General features: G+C 33.1%; 1 protein-coding gene across 2 annotated transcripts in view; it reads left to right on the top strand.

Moving 5' to 3' along the window:
* LOC129948957 (fibronectin type-III domain-containing protein 3A) overlaps nucleotides 1–24222 on the top strand; it is a 249002-nt gene that overhangs the window by 125435 nt on the left and 99345 nt on the right. The window contains exon 4 of one of the 2 annotated variants that reach the window (XM_056060117.1): nucleotides 8038–8071. The exons of the other annotated variant lie outside the window; for it this stretch is intronic. Coding sequence (XP_055916092.1) covers nucleotides 8038–8071 — 34 coding nt within the window. The remainder of the gene's footprint in view (nucleotides 1–8037; nucleotides 8072–24222) is intronic. 2 annotated transcript variants of the gene reach the window in all.

Genomic DNA, 24222 nt, shown 5'->3' with positions numbered 1-24222 from the left:
TGGTAGTGCTGTGTACTCAAAAAAACTAAATCTAAGCATCTCTTTCCACCTCCCTAATCATTGTAGCGTCTTCCAAGCTGAAATTTTAGCGTTCAATGAGGTCCTCTACTGGCTAAGAGAAATCGTGATATCAACTTCTGATATCCGTTTATTCTCTGACAGTCAGGCTGCTATTAAATCTCTTGGCGGTGTCTCAACCAAATCTCAAACGGCCCTCGATTACCGATCGTCTCTTAAGAAGATGGCACAGCAATTTAACATTCACCTCTGTTGGGTGCCCGGCCACAGAGACATCATGGGAAATTGTAGAGCCGATGAACATGCTAAAAATGGAACGTTCATGCCTATTTCACCTGAGAGAGTGGAGATAGGTATACAAATAGCTGCATGTAAATTTCTGCTAAAAGAAACAGCTCTTACGACAACAAACTCTAGGTGGCACAATTTACCAACATGCACAGCAACAAAACTCATATGGCCTTCACTGGACCTAAAGCGCTCTTAAGACTTGTTATCTCAAAGCAGACATCATATAAGCTCCCTAATAGATGTCCTTACGGGACACTGTCTTATAGGCAGACACGGAATACGGCTTGGTGCAGCCTCAAATGACTTCTGTAGGAGCTGTATGGACGAAGAAGAAGAGGAAACAATCTCTCATCTCCTCTGCACTTGCCCTGCTCTTTCACTAAGACGCAGACTTCATCTGGGAGACTACCTTTTTGATAATCCCAGTGAACTAGCTAATAAGGATATCAAATATCTTCATCGCTTTATAAAAACTCAAAACGGTTCGACTAGTAAGAAGTAATTCTCTAGATTCATGTGGTGTCACAATGGGTTTTTTTTCTGTTGGAGGGTTCTGTATTTTTTTAACCTAACCTTAAAATCTCGACCTCTACTTCTAAACCCTGCAGCTCTTTAAATTTTAAATAACTTAAAAAAAAAAAAGTCTCTAACCAAAGAATTTCAAGCTTCTATTGGTTGTATTCAATCTTCAAGAGAGATAGGGTATCATTATACCATTTTGCTAGTGTTTGAAGTATAAGAAAACAGATGATCCAATTCAGCTGAGCTGTCAACAAAAGGAATCCAAAGTTGTCAAAGAAGCTATGGTAGATGTGGTTTTCTGACAGACTAAATGATCCATCATGTAGTTGAATTTGAAGTAAATTAAAAATGTAACAACACAATATCCATTAAAAATTATTAAACAATTTCGAACCTTAAAATCTAAATTTTTGTTTACTTTTTGTGCACAGATATTTGGTTCAGCGTTCAATGATGTAGGTATCTTCAAATCTACTCATCAAAGACAGCCTATTCAACACGAGATTGAACGCTCCCATTTTGAGAACATAAAATTGAATCATTGGGCTATCCTCACAATAGACTCATTTTGACGTTTTGTTATTTTATGACTGTGCTGACAAATCTCGAAAATTATTTCATGTTATTTACTGTCCAAATACATCCGGGAAAATTTTAATAACTCAATTTTTGTATTATTCCTAGTGTAACGAGTGTTCGCTTTTAGATTTCCTTAATATCCACCAAAATACTTTATTAGAATTCTTGGAATCTTTACCTTAAGGGCTGGGCACATGAGAGCGAACAACGAATGGACGGACAAACGTGATTTTACACATTTCAAAAAGTCAATTTCAAACAAAAACACATTTAAATTATAAAAAAACAATTGACACTTATGTTGGGATAATAAAATTTGTATTTTGTTCTCTAAAATAAGAGAATTTTGTGACAACAATTTGGTATTAACGAATTGCAGTGTGGTTGCTTCGAACTGTCAAACTATATTCACGTTCCACAAACCATCCACACTGCAGCGAATAAATTGTTTGCTTTGAACTTAACCTCAAAATTATACCCCTCTTGTTTTGTTTGTTAAAAAAGGTAATTATAAATTGACAATTTGTCGCTGTCTGCGAATAGAAATAAAGCTCATGTTAAAGAAAAGTAAAAATAAGCGAACATACACAGTTCGCAGTTCGTGCTCGTGTGCAAGATGCTTTACATTTGGTTTTATTTTTTAACTTTTATATGTTAGATAGTATGCGTTAGATCAGGCGAAAACCAAACACACTCTCGTATTTAGTTCTTCTACCAATTAAATTGGTCTTCCTGCAAATATTTTGTGGATGTGTTCATCAATCCTGACCAACAAAATGACAAGTGTGAAAATGGTCTTGAATTGAAAGTTTTTATACCTTTTTTTCAACTGCAACTAAAATATAAATAATTTTATTTTATTTGGAAAGTTTATTGTATAAAAGTTAAACAAAATCATTCTGCAATAACAAAGAAAAACTTGTAATTAAATTTAAATGCTTTTATTTAAATACAAAATCAAAGAAAAATAGCCAAACAAAATAAACAAGGTGTTTCTTTATAAAAATTAAAGCTATTCAAAAAATAATTAAAGTATATTTATTGACAAACTTTCAAAGGAATTTTTTGGAAAAAATAATATTTGTACTGTTTTTAAAAATTGTAATTCGTGGGACTTTATTTCAGCTTGTGGGCAAAGTTAACTAACCCCAGTTCTGAAATAAAAAACATTCATACGATTGCAGAATACTTTAAATAAGTTTCTTGGTAGACAAGACAGTTTTATTGTTGTTGAAATGTCAAAATTCAAATTTGATTTAACCAATAAAAAATTGGTGCAATTTCGTTATCAGTGCAATTAATTTTTTTTTTGGTCAATGAGATTTTGTTTTTTGAAAACTTCTTGACTTTTGAAGTTCAACATGAACCGAATTTATGAAGCCGTCTTAATTATAATTTACTCCAAAAATTTAGTTATAGGCTATTTTTCAATAAGTCCTTTCCTATAATTTCTTTAAAAAAATGTTCATCGTTCTGACTTATAAGAACCTTCTATGGATAGACAAATAATTGCAACCTCATAAGAATAAAACAGAATTATGTTAAATTGGAAGAATATCGGTTGATTACTACCGAAAGTAAAATTCAGTAGCAATGAATTCTACCCTTTCCCTTAGTTTCATGATTTTTTTAACACACCCTTGATACAATTTTCCGTAGTGAATTCAATAATGATTTGGTGTCAATAATTGCACTTATTTTAATGAAAACATGTTGTATAGACTGATTTGATTCGATGCAAAAAAATAAAAAAAAAATATGAAAATAGCGAAAAGAAATGACTAAAAAACAAGAAACTGTCAATAGTTTGCTGTTAACTCCTCAAGTGGCGCCAGCTACTTCCATTGCATTTGTTTTAAGTTTAAAATGACATAATGTCAAAATTGCATATACAACAACGTTAACAAACTATTTTAAGGGAGATTTTGCGAACACACCCTTGATATAATTCGCAAAAGTGAATTAAATGATGATTGGTGCCATTTACTGAACTTATTATAATGAAAGCATGTTGTATAGACTGATTTGATAACATAAAAAAAGGTTTAAACGGATGTTTTCAATGTCAAAATATAAAAAAGCTAATTATAGAAATAGCGAAAATAAATGACTAAAAAAGGGACTGTCAATATTTTGCTGTTACCTTGTCAAGTGGCGCTAGCTCCTTCCATTCCATTTGTTCTTAGTTTAAAATGACATAATGTCAAAATTATAAATACAACAACGTTAACAGACGATTTTCAAAGGGTAAAACAAACGATAGTTTCTTATCTTTATAATTGAGCATTTCTGGTAAAAAGAATGTTCACTGAACAACAATGTTATTCGAGAACCGAAATATTGAGAACGCAATAAAACAAGTGCAAGAAAAAATCCCGATTTACATTTCTGCTATTTTAAAATTGACACATCAAGACAACTTCTAACTTTATAAGCTTTTTTATAAAGGTACCATATCCATGCTTTGGATAAGGTTAAACAAAATTTTCCCGTAAAGAATATTTATTTTTAACACTGCAATGTAAACATCAGATTGAGTTCTTTTAAAGGAGTGGAATTGAAACACAATAGAACAAGTTTTGTTTAATATTTAAGACATTTTCATGTTAATAGGAACTGACAGGTGTCAATTTTAATAGTTGATTGTTAATTTATAAAATAAATAAATAAATAGGGTGGCGCGACAGTCCATTGAGAACCAAGGCCTAGTGACTTACAACTCTCAACCATTCCTGTGTGCGAGTAATGTTGTCAGGAATGGAGGGGACCTACAGTTTATATGCCGACTCCGAACGGCTAATTTTGAGAAAGCACTTTTTCATGACAATAGTTACTCTTGGAGAAGTTGTCAATTCCTCGCAAGAGGCAGTACCCGTGAAAAGATTTTAGATGGCATAGGCAGGGATCGAACCCAAGACCTCTAGCATGACAGTCCAACGCACTAACCATCATGCCACGGGTTAATTTATCAGCCGTAAAAGGAAAATATCTTGAAATTCATTGATGGTTTTTTCATTTGTTTCCAAAATGTATTTTTTTTAAAGCTTGTAATGGAAGCTGTCAAACAGTTTCGATTTTAATGATTTTGTTTAATTTTAGCTCATAAACCAAATAATTTTTTGAAGAATTGACATTTGACGTTAATTTCTTATATCTCCTTAATTTTGTCCCACTAGTCGTGTTTCAGATTAATGCTGGGGAGAGTACGATAACTTTGGCGCCGAGATATAATAACGGTTTTTGGTAGAGGGGCTTAATACAAGCATTTTTTACTATGGGAGGGGGGGGTCTATCTCCCCCCGTTTAGGCGGTAGGGGCAATTTAAAAAAACATGTACTTTAAATGGAAAAAAAAATAATTAAAAAATAACGGTAATACTTACAATTAAGTATTATACCTTTTTTTAAAGCCAACACTTGTGTCTAGTAGCTTGTTTTTAAATCAAGTCAAAACTATGCATAGTTTGCGAAAAACACTGTTTTAAACTCAAAATTTGGTCAAAAAAAAAGTTAAAAATATGGTTTAGAGTGTAATATTTCGAAACTTTTAGATTATCTACAATTTTTTTTTTTAGAATACATTGCCCTTATTTATTTTTTAACGAAAACTGAAAACTAGATGTTTCTATGTCTTCTAGTTTTTGAGAAAATTGAAAATTACCAAAACAAAATATTTCAATTAAATTACTTTTTTTATATCCAGTTTATTTAGATGCATATGAAATTTTGCATGCACTCACCGAACCTTTCACCCTCTCCACCTTGCACCCACCCTAACTCGCACCCACCCCAAATCCTATAGTGAGCCCAAGCAGGGGGGTATCTTACTGTTTGCATTAGAAATTTCGTATATACCTACATATGTGATTGTTGTTTTATTTTGGTTTTGGGGTTTTTAAAACTACTTTTTAAAGAGTTTTTTGGTATTTACTTTCAGGATAATTGTTAAAGATTAGGTCATTTTGTGAGTCAAGTAAAGGTAATGCAAATTTTTTTATAATGCAATACATTTTTATGCTCAAATATATTAAATGTTAAAGTTTTTGTCAAGTACCTAACGGTATATTTAGAAAAAAAGAGATTGAAATGGACATGACATATATGTACATATGTTTATGTATATAATATCAATTATTTTTTAATTCAGCTTATTTAAATGCAAAAAAAACTTTGAATGCACCTCATCTTGCACTCACCGAACCTTGCTCCCTCCTCACTTTGCACGCACTCCAACTTGCACCCACCCCAAATCCTATAGTGAGCCCAAGCAGGGGGGTTGCAGGGGGGCAGCATGCCCCCCTTACGGATCCCACTGTTGCATACAACCAAACTTGCACCTACCATTGTTACTATCAAAATAAGATTTTTGAAGCAAAAAAAAAGAATTAAATTAAAATAGTAGTTGTGGTTATTTTCAATTTTCTCAAAAACTAAAAGACATAAAATCATCTAGTTTTCAGTTTTCGATCAAAAATAAATAAGGGCAATGTATTCTAAAAAAAAAATTGTAGATAATCTAAAAGTTTTGAAATATTACACTCTAAACCATATTTTTAACTTTTTTTTTACCAAATTTTGAGTTTAAAACAATGTTTTTCGCAAACTATGCATAGTTTTGACTTGATTTAAAAACAAGCTACTAGACACAAGTGTTGGCTTTAAAAAAAGGTATAATACTTAATTGTAAGTATTACCGTTATTTTTTAATTATTTTTTTTCCATTTTCCCGCCTAAACGGGGGGAGATAGACCCCCCCCCCTCCCATAGTAAAAAATGCTTGTATTAAGCCCCTCTACCAAAAACCGTTATTATATCTCGGCGCCAAAGTTATCGTACTCGTGCCTTAATGCTTCTACTACATTAGGAAAATACGTCAAATCAGACTGACATATTTATCTTGCACACTGGAAACACCTCTTATTTGCAAACGATTGTGAAAGATTGATTTTTTCTCGTTTAACATTGGGGCTTTAAAAAAAAAAAGTAATAAGTTTTGATCTATTTCTGGTAATCGTGTTTCAGATTAATGCTTCTACTACATAAAGTAAATACTTCAAACCAGCCTGTCATATTTATCTTGCGCACTGGCAACACCTCTTATTTACAAACAATTGTGACAGATTGATTTTTTTTCATTGGGAATTTGTAAAAAAAAAAGTTATAAGTTTTGATCTACAATCGAAATTTTTGTTAAAGTTATAAAGTTTCCTAGAATAACTGCCTTTTAAGTGACTTAACGAAAAAATCTTTAGCCGAATGAAACGCAGCTATATTATATACTAATACACAATAAAACTTTCATTGAATCAAAGAAATATTTAATTAAATTCATAAGCAACTTTGACGCGCGTGATTATTCTCGCTTTGATCTTTAAACATTTTAATAAAGTTAATTAATCTATACCTTTATTATGTTAGTAATAAAAATATGATGAATATTTTTGTATCAAAACCCGTTTTCTAAGAAAATTTAAATGTCTTTGTGTTTTGAAAATCGTATCTGTGTGCAAAGTTTTTCAAAAATGATATTTCCAGATTTTTCCCCCCTAAGAAATAAAATGAAAATGATGATTTAACATCAATCAAAAAAGAAGACATTCATATGTTCCACTCCTGTTTAACAGAAACATATATGTAAATGTTTTATAACTTATAGCTTTTCATGTAGGTACATAAATACTGTCCTCTTAAAAAGCATGATAAATAGATCATAGATCAAAATCACTTTTTTGTTTTTATTTTTATCTTATTTTTTGTTAGATTTTATAAACAAATAAAATTTAAAATAGAAAAAACAACTGGAAGATGTATCAACACACTTTTTGCCACACTTTTTTTGTATTGTTTTGTTTTTTTTTTTTTTTTTCGCTGAAAATAGCTTTTAAATGATTATCAATTCCTCTGGCCAATCTATCTAAAACTGACTGGTACGCTCGACAACGACGACAACACGACGCCGACGAACGTAGTCACTTCTTGATGTTGACCTAGAAAAGTTCCCAGAAACCGACAAATAAGATTTTAGATAAAATTTAAAAAATAAACTATAAAAAAGACACCAACAAAACAATGTGTTTTTATTTATGTTAGAAAATGCAAAAATAGATTTTAGCATATTGATATCGAATCATTAGGTATATCGAACACGCACGCTTTTAATTACCTTCAAGAACATGACCATGATATTCTGCTGCTGGTTTTGTAATTTGCGTACGATGAACTTTGCTCTAGGTTCATTTTTATGCCGCCTTCTTTTTATTTTGTTTTTATGAAAAGATAATTTTAATTAAATTTGCTGAAACATGTTAAAGATAAATTTACAACAAATTGTGGAAAAAATTAATTATATTTTGATGTATTGAAGATTGATTTGAAGCATTGTATCTAAAGAATTTCAAGAATTCTAATCTTTTGATAAGTCTGAGACAAGCAATATAAAATTTTAGCATATGTTTTAAAATTTAAATGACTGATTGATTTAAATTTGAATGTTAAATTTAACATAAAGCGAAAAAAACATGTTGGCATTCCACAAGGAAGTGTAGTTGGACCTAAACTTTTAACTGAAGAGAAAATAAAAAATACTTTTTATTAACAGATATTTTCTTTCTTTTTCTTTTCAGGTAAGAACACAGAGATGTACCCACAACCACTTGTTTTTTGTAAGTAAATAACTAGACAAAATAAACTCATAGTAAAATAAGGCCTTGAGCACACATAAGACTATACTCTTATAAGCTGACAACTCAGAAAATGAATGGCTAAGTTATGTCGATTTCGATTTTAAATTGATTTTTTTTATGTCATTTTTTGCTTTCTTTTTGACAGCATAGGATTTCTATCTATACTTAATTAATCAATGGCTGAGGAAGCCAGGAAATTTGTTTTTTATTTGCAAAGACAAAGTTCAATATTTTTAAAATTACATGTCAGACTTCTAATGTCATTTTAAGCTTTTCTTTTGAGTCGGTGGAATCTGATAAACTATTTAAGTCAATTAAGTAATTTCCGTCAAAAATATAGAACACAATTAAAATTGTTTTTTTTCGTTGTATTTATGTAATAGGGTAAATTTGTGTTTTGACAGATCTAGATCAAAAATTAATTGATTTATTCTGCTAATGAAAAACACCAATAGATTAACTTCATTTGAAATATTTAATAAATCTGCCCTTTTTGGAAAAGATTTTTGAACAGCTAATAAAATACTTCCAACTTGCCTAAACTACAAGTCTGTTATTTGTCGCCTAAACCTGGTGTGTCGTAATCCAAAAAAGTTAAATTGACAGCTAATTAAAAATGATTTTATTTATTAAATTCGTTTTACTATAGATTTCACACAAGAATGAATCAAACACATTTTTTGTAAACTCAAATTTGACACTTAGTTCTGTTTGTTCGCTTTATGCGACATCTGACTGCCTTTTTCTATACATAGTTAAAAGTTTAATTATTAGTGTCATGTAACAATATAGTAAGTATATGATTAACGATTTTACTACAATATTATTTTATGAAGTTTGTCTATTTCTTTTATAAATCGAATAGAAATCATTAATTTATATTATTACTCTTAAGCTGCTTGCACATGAGCTACGAACTGCGAACTGTGGATGTAAGCATATTTTGACTTTTTTGACAGCGACGAATTGTCAATTTATAATTACCCTTTTCAACAAACAAAACAAGAGTGGCATAATTTTGAGGTTAAGTTGAGCACGAACAATTTATTCGTTGAAGTGTGGATAATATGTGGAACGCGAACAGAGTTTGACAGTTCGTTGCAACCACACTGCAATTCGTTACTACCAAGTTGTTTTAACAAAATTGCCTTGATTTAGAGAACAATATGTAAATTTTATTATTCTAACAAAAGTGTCAATTGGTTTCTTATAATTTGAATGTGTTTTTGTTTGAAATTGACTTTTTGAAATGTGAAAAATCACGTTTTTTTGTCCATTCGTTCAATTGTTGTTCGCTCTAATGTGCTAGGCCCTTTATATAGATTTCAAACAAGAATGAATCAAACAGACTTGTCGTAAACTAAAATTTGACATTTAGTTCTGTTTGTTCGCTTTATGCGACATCTGATGGTCTTTTCCTATACATGTTCCACGAAACACTGTATTAGATATTTGATTTACGATTTTACTACAATATTATTTTATAAAATTTGTTTCATAAATGGAAAAACATAGCAATCACTTCGTATTAATACTCTTATGGCTAAATCACAAACACGCTTCAGCTTCGGCTTCGTCTGACGCTTACGAGTTCAGCCATATGAATTCAATGCATGCTATCACAATGAAGCTTCGAAAAAACGAAAAGAACGTAATGTAACGTAATGTGACTCCAAACGGAAGCTCTAGTTCAATTATCTGAACATTTTCTTTGTCTGACAGCTCAACAGCTATAAAAAAATGTCAACAAACAAAATATTTGCTCTTTGGAGGGATGAAATAATAGAAATGCCATTCAAAGCAACATTGAAGCAAGGCCACCGTAACGCCGAAGCTGAAGCGTGTTTGTGATTCAGCCATTAGATCCTCATTAATTTAAACATCTAACAAAACAACTTGGCTGTCTCTTTGACATGTGAAAAAGTTATCTGTAAAAGTAAAGGAATATTCATCTATTATGACATTTCTTCAACATGACTTTTTTTTATTCATCATTACAGATGCACAACAAAGACTAGAATGATATTTGTAGATTGAGAAGCAAGCGAATGATTTTTTCGTTGAAGTGTGGATTGTATGTGGAACGCGAATCGATTTTGACAGTTCGTTACAATAAAATTGCAATTCGCGACGAATAGTGTATTTTAAGCTATACAATTTCCCAATAATTAAAGTTAATCAATTATTTAAAATCACATTTATTTATTCATTCGTCATCGGTCGTTTGTGATTTTCATGTGAACAGTCCTTAAATGAGTTAATTCGATTGCGATTTTTATTTCTTTGACCATTAAAAAAACAAATTAAAATGTAAAAATGCTGCCCTAAGCTGTGATTAAAAATTCTTCAATTCAGTTTTGGTAAATTTATGGTGGATTTACACTGTTCTGCACTTTTAAATCTGCACAAAAAGGGATGAATGTAAATGGACCATTATAATCGATTTGCGATATCTACAGTAAATATGATAAAATAGAGACCAACTAACAGAGCCATCAACTTTAGAATCTAAATTGTCTTCAAAAATAAAAATGAAAACTTCAAACTTCAAGAAAAAAGACACTTTATTACTTAAGAAGTCCATTTCAGTTGTACACCATTATTCTGATTCCATTCAAAAAACCTGATGTATGATGGGCTTTATAATGAAACGTCAACTTCATTAAAATAAAAATGAATCCTTATACAAAATGAAACTATGTCACATTGCGCCTCGTCTTTATGCAATTTGAAATAAAATAAACAGTAAGACATTTCGAGTAGGTATACGACCTTACATATTATAATTAACGTCAAAAGGGCATGCCTATACATAATATGCACGTAGTTTATTTTTATTGCCAACCAAGAATAAAAGTACATTTTATTTGTATCTCCCTCTCAATGCCTAGTGCACTGCCAATTTTGTTTATAATAATATAAATATAAAACTTGAATAGTACTTAAAAATAAAAAATAAAGCAATAAATTATGGGTTGTTATAAAAAGGACATAACATATCATATCGTTCCAAGTTTTATTCCATATAGAAAGACATTTATTCTCATATATACGGCAACACGCATTCAGAGTTCAGTTCAGTTCTGTTTGAATTGTTCGGACTGTTCCTTTACAAATGAAGGCTGTAAAATAATTGTTTTTCTTAATGGTTTTTATGTTCAAGTAAATTATATCTACCTATATATAGTTTGTTGTGGAAAATAAATAGGTTTAACGATGTCATTTATATTCGAGAAGATGGGGGCTTTTTGTACTGTTATTTCGTTCTTTAATTAACTTCTTTCAATTTATTTTTGTAATACTATGTGAAAGTAGTTTTTAAAACACATAAATAAATAAATGCACTTTCAACATTAATATATCTTTAGGCAGGTATTAATTATTATTAAGTGGTACATCAGTTTTTTATTCTTAAAGTTATTTTTTGACATTACGAATGAAGTTTATGTGTAAGTTCATTCGCCATCTTGATTTCGAAGTGAATGATAACCGTAATCAATGACAAAGACATCATTTCGTTATCGTGATCGTCTTTGGCATGTGCGAGGCTTCACAATAATCAAATAACAAGATCGAATTAAAATTGATGATGTTTGCAATGTCATCGCCCTTTTTGAATTCAAGGACTGATGATGTGGATATAAGCTCCGCCACAACCGACGTGCCTGCTGTCTCAAAAATCGCAATTAAAACCTTTTTGCAAATGGAATTACTCGTACTTGTGAATTGTCATCGTTGAACTTGTTCTGACTTTTGTTTAAGTAAATTCAAAACAAATATAACAAAATGCTTGTGAACTGTCAAAAACTTCCTGGCTGGTGGGGTCAGTTGTCAGTTAGTCAGATAAGACAAACAAAATACATGGGAAACAATTGGCTACCACATTTGTCAAAATTTAACCGTCACAGGTTGATATTATTTTTGAGTAGCCATATTTAAATATCAACGATGATCATTCACCACGATCGGGTTGACATTCGGACTCATTTTTTAAACAAACTTTCTATGAATTTACTGTTTTTTGGCCCTCACTGAAGTATGCTTGCAGGTGTTGTTGTGGTGCAGGTTTTATTGGTCGATTTTGGACAAACTAATTTGGCATTAATAATTTTAAAATAAACGACACTTTTCGTCTGAGCTGTCAAAAAAGGTCTGGTTTTCTTTTAAGCTCACGCATATCAAAGCACTCGGGTTTTGTTTGTTTTTTCAATCAGAGATATCTCGGAGAACGCTCTTTAAGTTCTGTATTAAATGACCCTGGTTGCCGTCACTTTTAATTTGTGTGGGAGGAAATAGGAAGGTTGCTATTTTTGACAGTTCAATTCTCCAGTGTGTACTTCATGATAAGTGCGATAAAGAGCGGCAAATGTAATAGCGTTGGAAATTATTGTAGTTCTGTTTGTTTATTTTTCGTTCCTTCAATCAACAACTTCAAGTTTTTTTTAATTTCAATTAAAGATTTGTTTTATTGACAAGCTACCATAATATTTGTGGAAAGTTAAAATTAAGTGAATGTCAAAGAAACAAATATGGAGAAATAAGGACAGTTTTGATTAGTTATCCAGAAGAAGATAAAGAAATACTAATTGAGCGTTTTAAACAGATCTTATCTTGTTTTTAACTGTGTGATCGTGTTAGTGCTTTTCATGAATCTCCTCTATCTACAAGAACTGTCATTTTGTAAGGTTCAGAATGCTACTGGATAACCTATCGAAATCGCCAAAACGAAATAAAGCAATACAATAATTGAAATGTCAAATGAAAACTGACAGTTCTGTGATGTGTTAGTTTGTTTTCCTGCAGTTGTGGCTTATTGAAAACTGTCAAATGTCACGTCAATTTACCACACTCATCGGATATTGACATAAAGTAGAATTTAACCAAAAAAGATGTCGATACAGTAGTTCTGTAAAAATGTCAAGGGAAGTATTATGCCCATATATATAAACAAAATCATGTAACCTTAAAAAAATCATATTATAATTTCTGATTCTCAGGCTCAGCAAGTTTCTGGACAATGGAAATTATTGTAGTTCTGTTTGTTTATTTTTGGTTCGGGCAATCAACAACTTCTGTTTTTTTTTTTCAATTGAAGATTTGTTTTATTTTACAAGCTACCATAATATTTGTAGAAAGTTAAAATTAACATAATGTCAAAGAAACAAATATGGAGAAATAATGACAGTTGTGATTCATTTTAAACAGACCTTATCTGTTTTTAACTGTTTGATCGGTTAAGTGCTTTTCATAAATTATAACTTGAAACGCACAAACTGTTTCTCCTCTATCTACAAGAACTGTCATTTTGTAGGGTTAAGAATGCTACTGGAAACAAAGCAATATATAAATTGAAATGTCAAATGAAAACTGACAGTTCTGCGATGAGTAAGTTTGCTTTCCTGCAGTTGTGGTATTTTGAATACTGTCAAATGTCACGTCAATTTACCACACTCATCGGATATTGACATAAAATAGAATTTAACCAAGATGTCGATACAGTAGTTCTGTGAAAATGTCAAGGGAAGTATTATGCCTATAATATATAAACAAAATCATGTAACCTTATAAAAATCATATCATAATTTCTGATTCTCAGGCTCAGCAAGTTTCTGGACAATGGCCACCTCCTACTTCTCAACGTTCACTGTTTTTATTTGTTGTTTTGTATTCAATCTGATTTTGCAATAACAAAGTTTATACAGGGTGTAATGGCTTCGACTGATGATGACCTTGCCAGCAACAGCAAGAGAATCATTGCAGCAGCCACAATTCAGCTCAGCGTGATCGTATCGTGTCTTGCATTTTTTATTTTTATTATTTTTTGTTTAATGATAATTTTGTTTTTATTTTGCTTTTCTCGAGTTAAATAAAAATAAATTGCTTATGTTGGGGATTTCATGTACTACCTAGAGTATATCTACATGTATGAAGTTAAGTGCAGTTCTTGGCCGCCACCGCCGCGCCGCTGCTGATGTGGCTTTTGCTAATGGCTGCTGTAGTGCGCCACGCCGGTTGTGCTTTGATGAGAAAACACGTTTGTTGAAGTTTTACGATCCACCACGGACCACAGTCCCCATCATCAGCCAACAATATGGAGATTTCTACATTTAAAATACTCTTCAACCAAAGTATACTTTTTTTTTTGTCTTATAGAGTAAAGAAGTTCAATTGGGAATTGAGAGGTGAACGTTCCCATTGAGCATTTGCATGGTGTTGGGCCTGTTCGGTTTCTTATTTTGTGTTTTTTCCTGAGTTCTTTTTCTTTAATGAATGATTGCAATATATAATGATGAAAACAATTTTGAAAGAAATAATTCGAACAATAATAGTATCCCATCATGAGAATCTTGTACTGACTTTAGACAGTGTAAGGGTACCATAAACTATGGAATGTAACACGCAACAGTCATATAATCTTACGTCAGATTGTAGACAAGTTAAAAACGACAGCTTGTCGTGCGCTCTACGTGACCCAGCCATCTTAGTCGTTGGATTTTTACTCTTCTGGCTAAGTCTACGTCGCTCTACAGCCCGTACAGCTCGTCGTTCCATCTTCTCCTCCACTCCCCTTCGATGCATACGGGACCGTAGATCACACGAAGAACTTTTCTCTCGAACCGACCCAAGGTGCTTTCATCCGCTTTTGTCATAGTCTATGCCTCTGCACCGTATAGCAGGACGGGTCCCTCAAGAGAGGGCTTTATTAATCAATTGCTTTCTTAGCTCAAAGAAACAGCGGTTAGCAAGCGTTATTCTGCGTTTGATCTCAGCGGAGCCTAGATAGACGAAGTCCTTGACTACCTCAAAGTTACGTCTGTCGATGGTGACGTTTTGACCAAAAGGTCGGTGTTAAATGTCTTTTTTTGACGACAGCATGCACTTTGTTTTGCCCTCATTAATCGTTAAACCCATTTTTGCCACCTCTGCCTCAATATTCACAAAAGCCCCATTGACATTACGCTGTGTTCTTCTGATTATGTCAATGTCATCAGCATATGCCAGTAACTGGACAGACTTTTGGAAAATAGTGCTTCTAGTGTTGACGTGTGAACTCTGCACTATTTTAAACTAGGCATGGCTCTATACGGCTCGTGCATCGATGAAATCGATGAAAATATGGTGGGTGTCGATTTGGTGTTCTTAGGGTTTTTTCCAGGATTTGCCGTTCCTGTCGTAAAACCACACTGATAATGACCTATCAGGTTGTTGACGATGGGCTTTAGAGGTTCACACATTATGGCAGAGAAGATTATATAGGCGATGTTAAGTAGACTGATTCCTATATAGTTGGTGCAATTTAGAGGGTCTCCTTTTTTCAGGCTCGGGCAAACAATACTAAGGTTCCATTCACCGAGCATGTTTTCTTCCGACCATATCTTACAGATAAGTTGGTGCATGCTCCTAACCAACTTATCTCCAGATGCTTCAAAGAGCTCGGCATTCAAGCCATTATTAGACTTCGGCTTAGATATGGCAATCTTTACTTCGTCTAAGTCGGGAAGATGGAATTGCTGGCTTTCGTCTTTTATGTTAAATGGATCATCCTGCCTGACAGCGGAATTCAGTTCGTTGTCGCCGTTATACAGTTTGCAGAAGTGGTCCTTCCATATCCTCAGTATTGACTGCGTCTCCACTATGATGTTTCCACTTTCGTCTTTGCAGCTTTCGGTTCTAGGTTTATGTACCTGCGAGTTTCGTTTCACCTGTTCTTAAAACTTTCGAACTTCATTTCTGCTTAAATATCTATCAACATTTTCGACCGCACGCTTCTCATGCCTTCTATTTTTCCTTCTGAGAAGTCGGCGTTACTCTCGCCTCTTCTGCTCATAGAGCTTATGAGCAGCTCTCGTCCTTTTATGCAGCGCCGCTTTGCGTGCCTGTTGTTTGCCTTCATTAGCCTGCCGACATTCCTCATCGAACCAGGGGTTCCTTGTTGGTGGATTCTTGAAACCCAGTACATCAGAGGCGGCTTCTGTGATTGCATCTTGGCAATGTTGCCACTGGTTTGCGATACATCGTGTTTGCGGCAGAGAACTTCGAGAAAGGTTACTTGTAACTCGGTCGGTCCTTGGTTTGCCTTGGGTCTGGAAACCCGAAGTACTACCTTGGCTACAACGAGGTTGTGGTCCGAGTCGATGTTAGCTCCTCGGAAAGTTCGGACATCCATGATGCTGGAAGCATGTCTGGCGTCGATCGCAATATGGTCAATCTGGTTGACGGTAGATTTATCTAGAGAAGTTCAAGTTGAGGTGTGGAAAACACGTACTGGATACCATGACGTTTCACCCCGCAGCAAAATCTATGAGCCTGAATCCGTTGTGGGAAGTGTTGTCGTGCAGGCTGTTCTGCCTGATTATTCCACCAAAGATGTCTTCCCTTCCTAGCTTGGCATTAAAATCGCTCAAAACAAATTTGATATCGTAGCTAGGACACTGCTCATATGTTTTGTCTAAGAGCTCGAAGAACATATCTTTGGTGTTGTCATGGGCGTGCGCGCACATCAGGCTTATTTTGCCGAATTTAGTCTTAATGCGGATAGTCATGAGGCGCTCATTGATGCACCTATAGCTCAAGACTTCTTGCCTATGTGTTGCTCCAATGACAAAGCCGCATCCAAATAAGCCCTGTTGGTTTTCGTTGTAGCAGTCACCATAGTAAATATCGCAGTTTTTCATCCTCTTTTTGCCCGGCCCATTCCATCGTATTCCCTGGATGGCTGTGATGTCTGCTTTATAGCAGTCTAGGGTCTCCGCGAATTATTCGGCCGCACGTGGTCTGTTAACGGACCTAACATTCTACTTGCATATCCGAAGTTCGTTGTCCTTATTTCGTTTGCGTTGGTTGTCAACAGTAAATCCGTCTGTATCCGACGGCACAACCCCCAACATGGAGGGCCAGATCCTTACAAGGACGGGGAGCCGGATAAAATCGCTCCTTATAGGCCTGGGCTCCGAATAAGTCGAAGTAGCCCTATTAGGTGTTCACTAAGTAGTTCAACCTTACTGAAACTGTAGACGCCACCGTTTGTTTCATCTCGGGAAATCCTCTGCTGCCGTCTGGATAAGGAAAGGTGCCTTAGTGGAAACACCTCTCCCCCCTCTCTACAAAAATATTCATATGGACGTACATATTTGTCGTTTGCTTTATTTTATTCTCAGAACTGCAATCAAATTTAATGTGAAAAAGCATTTACATTTTTGACATTTCTCTTCTTATTTCAATGCGAACAAAATTATTTGACAGCTATTCACACCTTATACAAATTGAGCAAAAAAAAATGTTTTCCCCAGCCTTCAAAATAAATGATTTAATAATTTGAATGTTTTGCAGTCTACCAAAATCTCAAAACTAGTAAAATGTTGGATGACAGGTTAATTGTGTACTATTAATTACACTATTATGAGCTGTCACAAATGCTCACCCAATTTTATAAATTTATTTTATTTGTTTTCAACACCGACTTTTACATTTAACGAGATAGTCAAGATCAAAAGGCCTGGTAATTTTATAAGTCTTGAAAATGACACATGCCATTAAAATGTCATCCATAATAATTTTTGACACTTGCACAAGTTCCGGTTCTTATACCAACTTGAAGGTCGAACAAGCTAAATTGATTTTTAGTGACACTATTAAAAGCCTCTAGACGCCACGATTTTGACTCAATTCAGTGATTTTCCGATTTCTTAGAACCGTTATTGTTTTTCTATTTTATTTTTCACTTGAGTGCATTCAGAGAACAAAAATTACCAACAAATATTTCCTTTTGTTGATCAAATCAAAATGTAAGGTTTGTTATTGTTTTGTCTTGGTCGTATCTGATTTCTTTTTTTCTAAGTTTGCATTTTTAAGTCATTAAAATATTTAAATTTTATAAAATTTTCATTTAACGCAGTTAAACGAATTCTCCCTCTTTTTATCCCCATTTAGCATCTAGATGTTGTAACTATTAATTCCACATCTAGATTACTCGTATATTCTGGGCAAACACCTTCTATTTATTTTTTTCTTGTAAAGCCTTTCAGACTTTCAGTTTAAAAAAAAAAAAAAAAACTGAAGACAAAAAATTCAATACCCTAGCCCATTATTTATTTCACCTGTTTCGTTGGATTTTATTACCTTTGCTGGTGCAGCCATAGTTCCAACTCAAGACCGCGCATGTACAATCTCTTACCTTCTTTTATTTCAATTTTTTTTATTTTTCTAGCTCGTATGGTCTTGGTTGCTTGCCTGCCATTTCTGAACCTCTTACGTTTTATTTATCGTTGTTTTTTTTCTTTATATATATTTTTGCCTCAAATTCTCTTCGGTTTCCAACAAACCTGGGTGTGTTCCACATTTTCGCATAGATACATTTGTATCGCTACACAATCAATTTTCTGAAAGTTGTTGAATTTCAATTCGAACGAATGCAGCAAACAGCTCGAGCAGAGCGGTACAAAGAACACAAAACAATTCGTACTTAAATTCACAGAAGCAAAAATAAAAAACAAAACCAGCAACACACAACTCAGGTATAAGTTGTAATCATATAGCAAAACGAGGTAAGGAAGGCTACAAATTTAATCTGCCACCCGGTCTTTGGGTTGGGCCACTCAAACTTCAACTCCAACTCCATGCCGTCGTCGTCAGTCGTTTCTATAGCTTTGTACCTATACTATTGATGTCGCTGCGGATTGCCTGTTTGACTTCTCTGACATTCTTGCCCTCCAGCGCGCATGGGGAATTCGCAACAGCCATCCAGTCGAGTCAGCCATTCAGCCCGCCAACCAGTCAGCCATTCAGCCAGGTCGACTCGACGGTAGTAAGGTATTGTAGTTATACCCTGGGAGAAATTTCAGTGAGCTGTTGGTTTTGACGTTTTTATGGTTCTAAAACTTGGAAATGGTAACAAGCGCAACAAGTGATTTCAAATGGGAAATACTATTTGAAAGAAGAAAAGAAGTGAAGAGAAGAGATCACTGCTGCTGACGAGACGACTAACGACGCGAGCGACAGTGGAAAAAAGTGTAGGAGTTTGGTAATAATTTACACAGAGAGGTGCTGCTCACTGGAACAAACCAACCCTATATCCGGGTGAATCTTTCGAAACATAAAAAGGAAGAGAGAAAAAGACATCCGTGTTGCAGATTAAATATTCATTGGTATTTACACTGATGGTCGGAAACTGCCGTTATTGCAAGTGCTTTGCCGTAGATTGGTTTAGAAAGAGCATTCGAATTGACACGTGTCATTGTAAATTCTAGAGATATACATATGCTCTCAGCTTAATAGGAGATTTGAAATTGAAGAAGTATTTTTTACTGTTAAGTGAATTGTTTTATGACACTGTGGTGTGATGTTTAGACGAACACACCTACTTGTGTGACATTTATTTGACATACTGATTTTGTATTGCTGTGATTTTGACAGAAGTGGAGACTAATTGATAGATAGAATATATAAAAGGTTTAACTTCCTAAACACCAATGTTGGAAAATTAGATTCTCACTTCGATGACAGTAAAATTCGGGCACTATAATTCTGTCAACATTTTTAATAACATGACACTTGGTTTGACTTGATTGCGTTAACGATTTTTAAAAGTCAAAAAGAGTTCTGATAACGTTGAAATTCATACGTGTCAACATTTTGACAGATATTCAAGTGACATCCCTCAAAAACATATTGTTTGAAAAATTACCTAAACATTTACTGCTTCAAAGGTTAAACTTATCAGTCATCTTTATATCATTTAAAAGCTGTCCAAATCGAAAACGTGCTTTAATGCAAATGATTGCTAATATGACAAATTAAAATATTGATAGAATCTTCACAGACAGAAATTTCAATTTTGTTTTATTATAAATTCAAAACTCCTCGAAAGACATGTCTACCGTCTCATGGAAAATTTAATTATAACATAAAGCAATATGTAGGCTATGAATACGAACACACATGATGTGTTAAGAAGAGAACCTACTTTACTGTCATCGTGACATGTGACACTTTCCACCCATCATCATCATCATCACCATAATCATCAGTTATAGTTATAGGTGCCGACATTCTATATACACATAATTTCAATGTGTCACGTCTTTAAATTAATTGCACGTTCTTGCCGTCAAAATAACATCATCGTTATTTAGCATTAAAACAAATCAACTATACAACAACAATATCAACAAAAATCTATACGCAGCAAAGACAAGTTCAAATTAAAAAAAAGAAACACAACATCTGACATCTCCAAAACGTAATGCAACGCGCCAAGTGAATTTCTGTCATTTTGGTATGTTTGTTTTTATTATTTCTGTTTTGTCTAGAGTGTGACTTGTTCCAAAAAAAAAAACAGAACAGAAAAGAAAAGAAACTAAACAAAAGTGCGACAAGCAGTGAATCCGATTTATTCGGCTACACGTTTGCTGTAAAAATCTGTCTGTGTTTTTCTGCTCTCTCACTCTCTTTCTGACTGTCTCACTCTTTCTGACAGATGAGCAAAAATGTATTTTATGTCCTCACGAAATCGTGGGAAATGATTATTATGGTATACGAATCTTAAAAAGCCACGATTTGACCTTTTAAACTTAACTGAAAATAAAAATCAACAAATTAAGATGACGACTCTTAAAAATACTTCATTCACGAGTAATAAAAACAACAACGACAGAAAAAAGAACTCATTCAGTGAGACATTAATTATCTGCATACATACATTAAATTGTATTTGACATCAGTCATGAGGCGATATATAAATATTTTATGTCTTAATTTTACAGATGAGCTCTGAGAAGCAGCGGTGCTTTCCTTTTTTCGGTCAGACTTGTCAAAAAGTGTAAATTCGGATTAATTTTATTCACCTGACATAAACATTGCATTTTCCATATTGTTGTTGAAAACGAAAAGTCAACGTATCTTTAACAACTCAACATAAACATTCTCTCTTTTAGGTTTGTTTGTTTTACTGTTTTGTTGTTTTTAGTTTCGTTTGTGTTTTATACATGACAGGAAAGAGAGAAAACAGCACAGCAAGCAAAAATGTTTCCGGTGTCATTGGTATTTTATACGCTAAGATTGTTGTTTATTAACTTTCTATATAAGGGAGTGACAATTTAATATAATCTGGGAATTAATGGTTATTTTTCTTTTACTTGGGTTTACACCTTTAGGCTTTCCTCGTATAAAATTTTCTGAACCATAAGACGACAATTTTTGCCTGGCGATGGTTTTAAGTTCTATACACAATGAGTGTTAGGGCTGCCTTAATGTTCCATTGAGGCCTTAAAATATGTTTGGATAAATGCGCCACTACACGTTTGGGTGTAAGATTTTACTTGAACGGCCATTCGAATGACGTTTTCATCAATAAAGAAGTGACATATTATTCCCCGGTGGCCAATTAAGACATTAAAATTCGATGAAATAGATTCGGCACTGATTACTTGTTTTCTGTATGTTTCGGAAAAAATAGATGTTTTAAGCACAGCTAAATGACACGCACAGCAGAGATTCAATTCCACCACAGTCAACTGAAAAATCTGTTTTCACTGACAGTTTATTGCAATTCTCTGTACTTGTTTATTTCTGTCTAAAATAAAACCAACTGACATGACGCCGAGAGTTTGCGTTTACTGACTCCCATAAGAAAGATCCAGAAGTTGGGTTGTGAAACTAAAGACAAGATGGTGTAAATAGTGCATCCACCTTAAAAACTAAGGAGATATACACACAATAAACAACGAAAGCAGCAAAGACTACACTAACTTCTGGCAAATAGTGCACACAGCGTAGTGCAGTTTGTAATGGTTGATGCTTCAGAAGCAGCGTATTACCTATGCGGCCTGTTTAAAATAAACATACCTTCTACAACAACAACAAAAAAGTCAAACAACAGGTTGTTGTCTCGTATTGGTGGATCGTTTTTTTTCGTTTTTGTGTATTTTAGCTAACTGTCAGATTCGTGGTGTTTCGTGTGTTGTAGACAAACCAAACAGACTTCAGAGACACTTTGTCTATTTTTTTTTGTGTGACATACACAACGTGTTAATCATCTTTAGCTGCTGCATTAATGAGCTTTCGAATAATTATTATTTTCGTTAGATACTTTGTAGTAAATTGCACAAATGACATTTTAATGTAGCCATTTTGAGGATTTACCAACTACTATCGAAATGAGATTGCGGGTAAATGTCATGTCAACTTAGGTAAACTACTGTCGGATTAATTTCTTGCATAAATGTGTTTAAAGGTGAAATAGACAATTTAACTCACTTTATATTTTTTATCATATTTATTATACACGTTAGAAACTGATCTCTAATATTTGTATTTTTGCTTTCATGTGTGAAATTTCAAATGTGTCAAATTTCAAAAATAATTTTGATCATGCAAATAAAGACATTTTTTAAATTATTTTTCTTAAGGCTATGTAACACTAAGAAATGTGTCAAATTTCAAAAATAATTTTGACAGCTGCACAGAAATGTCTACCTGGTTTAATCATGCAAATAAAGACATTTCTTAAATCATTTTTTTAATGCTATGTAACACTACAGATGTGTCAAATTTCAAAAATAATGTTGACATCTGCGCAGAAATGTGAATGACTGTTTTGATCATTCAAATAAACACCTTTCTTAAATCATTTTTCTTAAGGCAATGTAACACTAAGAAATGTGTGAAAATTCAAAAATAAATTTTGACAGCTGCACAGAAATGTCAATGACTCTTTTGATAATGTGAATAAAGACATTTTTCTAATTATTTTTTTTTAAGGCTATGTAACACTACGAAATGTGTCGAATTTCAAAAATAATTTTGACAGCTGCAGAGAAATTCAATGAGAGCTTTGATCATGCGAATAAAGACATTTTTTAAATAATTTTTCTTAGGACTATGTAATACTAAAAAATGTGTGAAAATTCAAAAATAATTTTGACAGCTGTACAGAAATGTCTACCTGGTTTGATCATGCGAATAAGGACATTTTTTTAATTATTTTTTTAAGGCTATATAACACTACAAAATGTGTCAAATTTTAAAAATAATTTTAACAGCTGCACAGAAGTGTGATTGTCTGTTTTGATCATGCAAATAACAACATCTTTTAAATTATTTTTCTAAGGGCTATGTAACACTAAGAAATGTGTGAAAATTCAAAAATAATTTTGACAGCTGCACAGAAAGGTCTATCTGGTTTGATCATGCGAATAAGGAAATGTTTTTGATTATTTTTTTAAGGCTTTATAACACTACGAAATGCGTTAAGTTTTAAAAATAATTTTGACAGCTGCACAGAAGTGCCAATTACTGTTTTGATCATGCGAATAAAGACATTTTTTAAGTTATTTTTTTTAAAGCTAGGTAAATAAAATAATTTGGACAGCCACACAGAAATGACAATAACTGACATTTTTTTTAAATATTTTTCTTAAGGCTATATACCACTAAGAAATGTGTGAAAATTCAAAAATAATTTTGACAGCTGCACAGAAATGTCAATGACTGTTTTGATCATGCGAATGAAGACATTTTTTAAAGCTTTTTTTTTAAAGCTAAGTAAATAAAATAATTTGGACAGCCACACAGAAATGACAATAACTGTTTTAATTGTGGGAATTAAGACATTTTTTTAAAGTAATTTTTCTTTAAGCTATGTTACACTAAGAAAAATTATAGTTTACAATATTTTCTTTGAATTTTTCTTCTAGATTGAATCTACTGCTTATCTGTTTTAAAAAATGTTTGCCTTGAAAAATTCACAACTGTCAGTTTTGACAGCAACTCTCCATGAATATTGTCTTAAAGGCTTCCCGTTTCTTAACCCAATTGTATTTTTTTGCTAAGAGATGGACAATTTTCATACTTTTACACGGATTTTGGATTATGAACTTTCTTTTGACATACAAAAAAGGAAATAAAAGTAGTTGTCAACTGTCATATTTAAGAGAGCATGTGCAAGGGATCAGTTGAAGCCGTCATTGGCTCTCGAAATCGAACATTTTGTTGAGAGATTTATGTAGTGAAAGCGTTCCATTTCCTATGTCAGTTATGGTTATGGTTTTATGGATTATTTTTTAATGATAGACATTTTCAATGATAACTAAAACCAATCTGTCAAAAAGTTTCAGTGATGAAAATCAATGTCA

This window comes from Eupeodes corollae, chromosome 3 (genome assembly GCF_945859685.1).
Source record: "Eupeodes corollae chromosome 3, idEupCoro1.1, whole genome shotgun sequence".
Lineage (NCBI taxonomy): Eukaryota > Metazoa > Arthropoda > Insecta > Diptera > Syrphidae > Eupeodes > Eupeodes corollae.
This window is presented reverse-complemented; position numbering and strand designations above follow the sequence as displayed.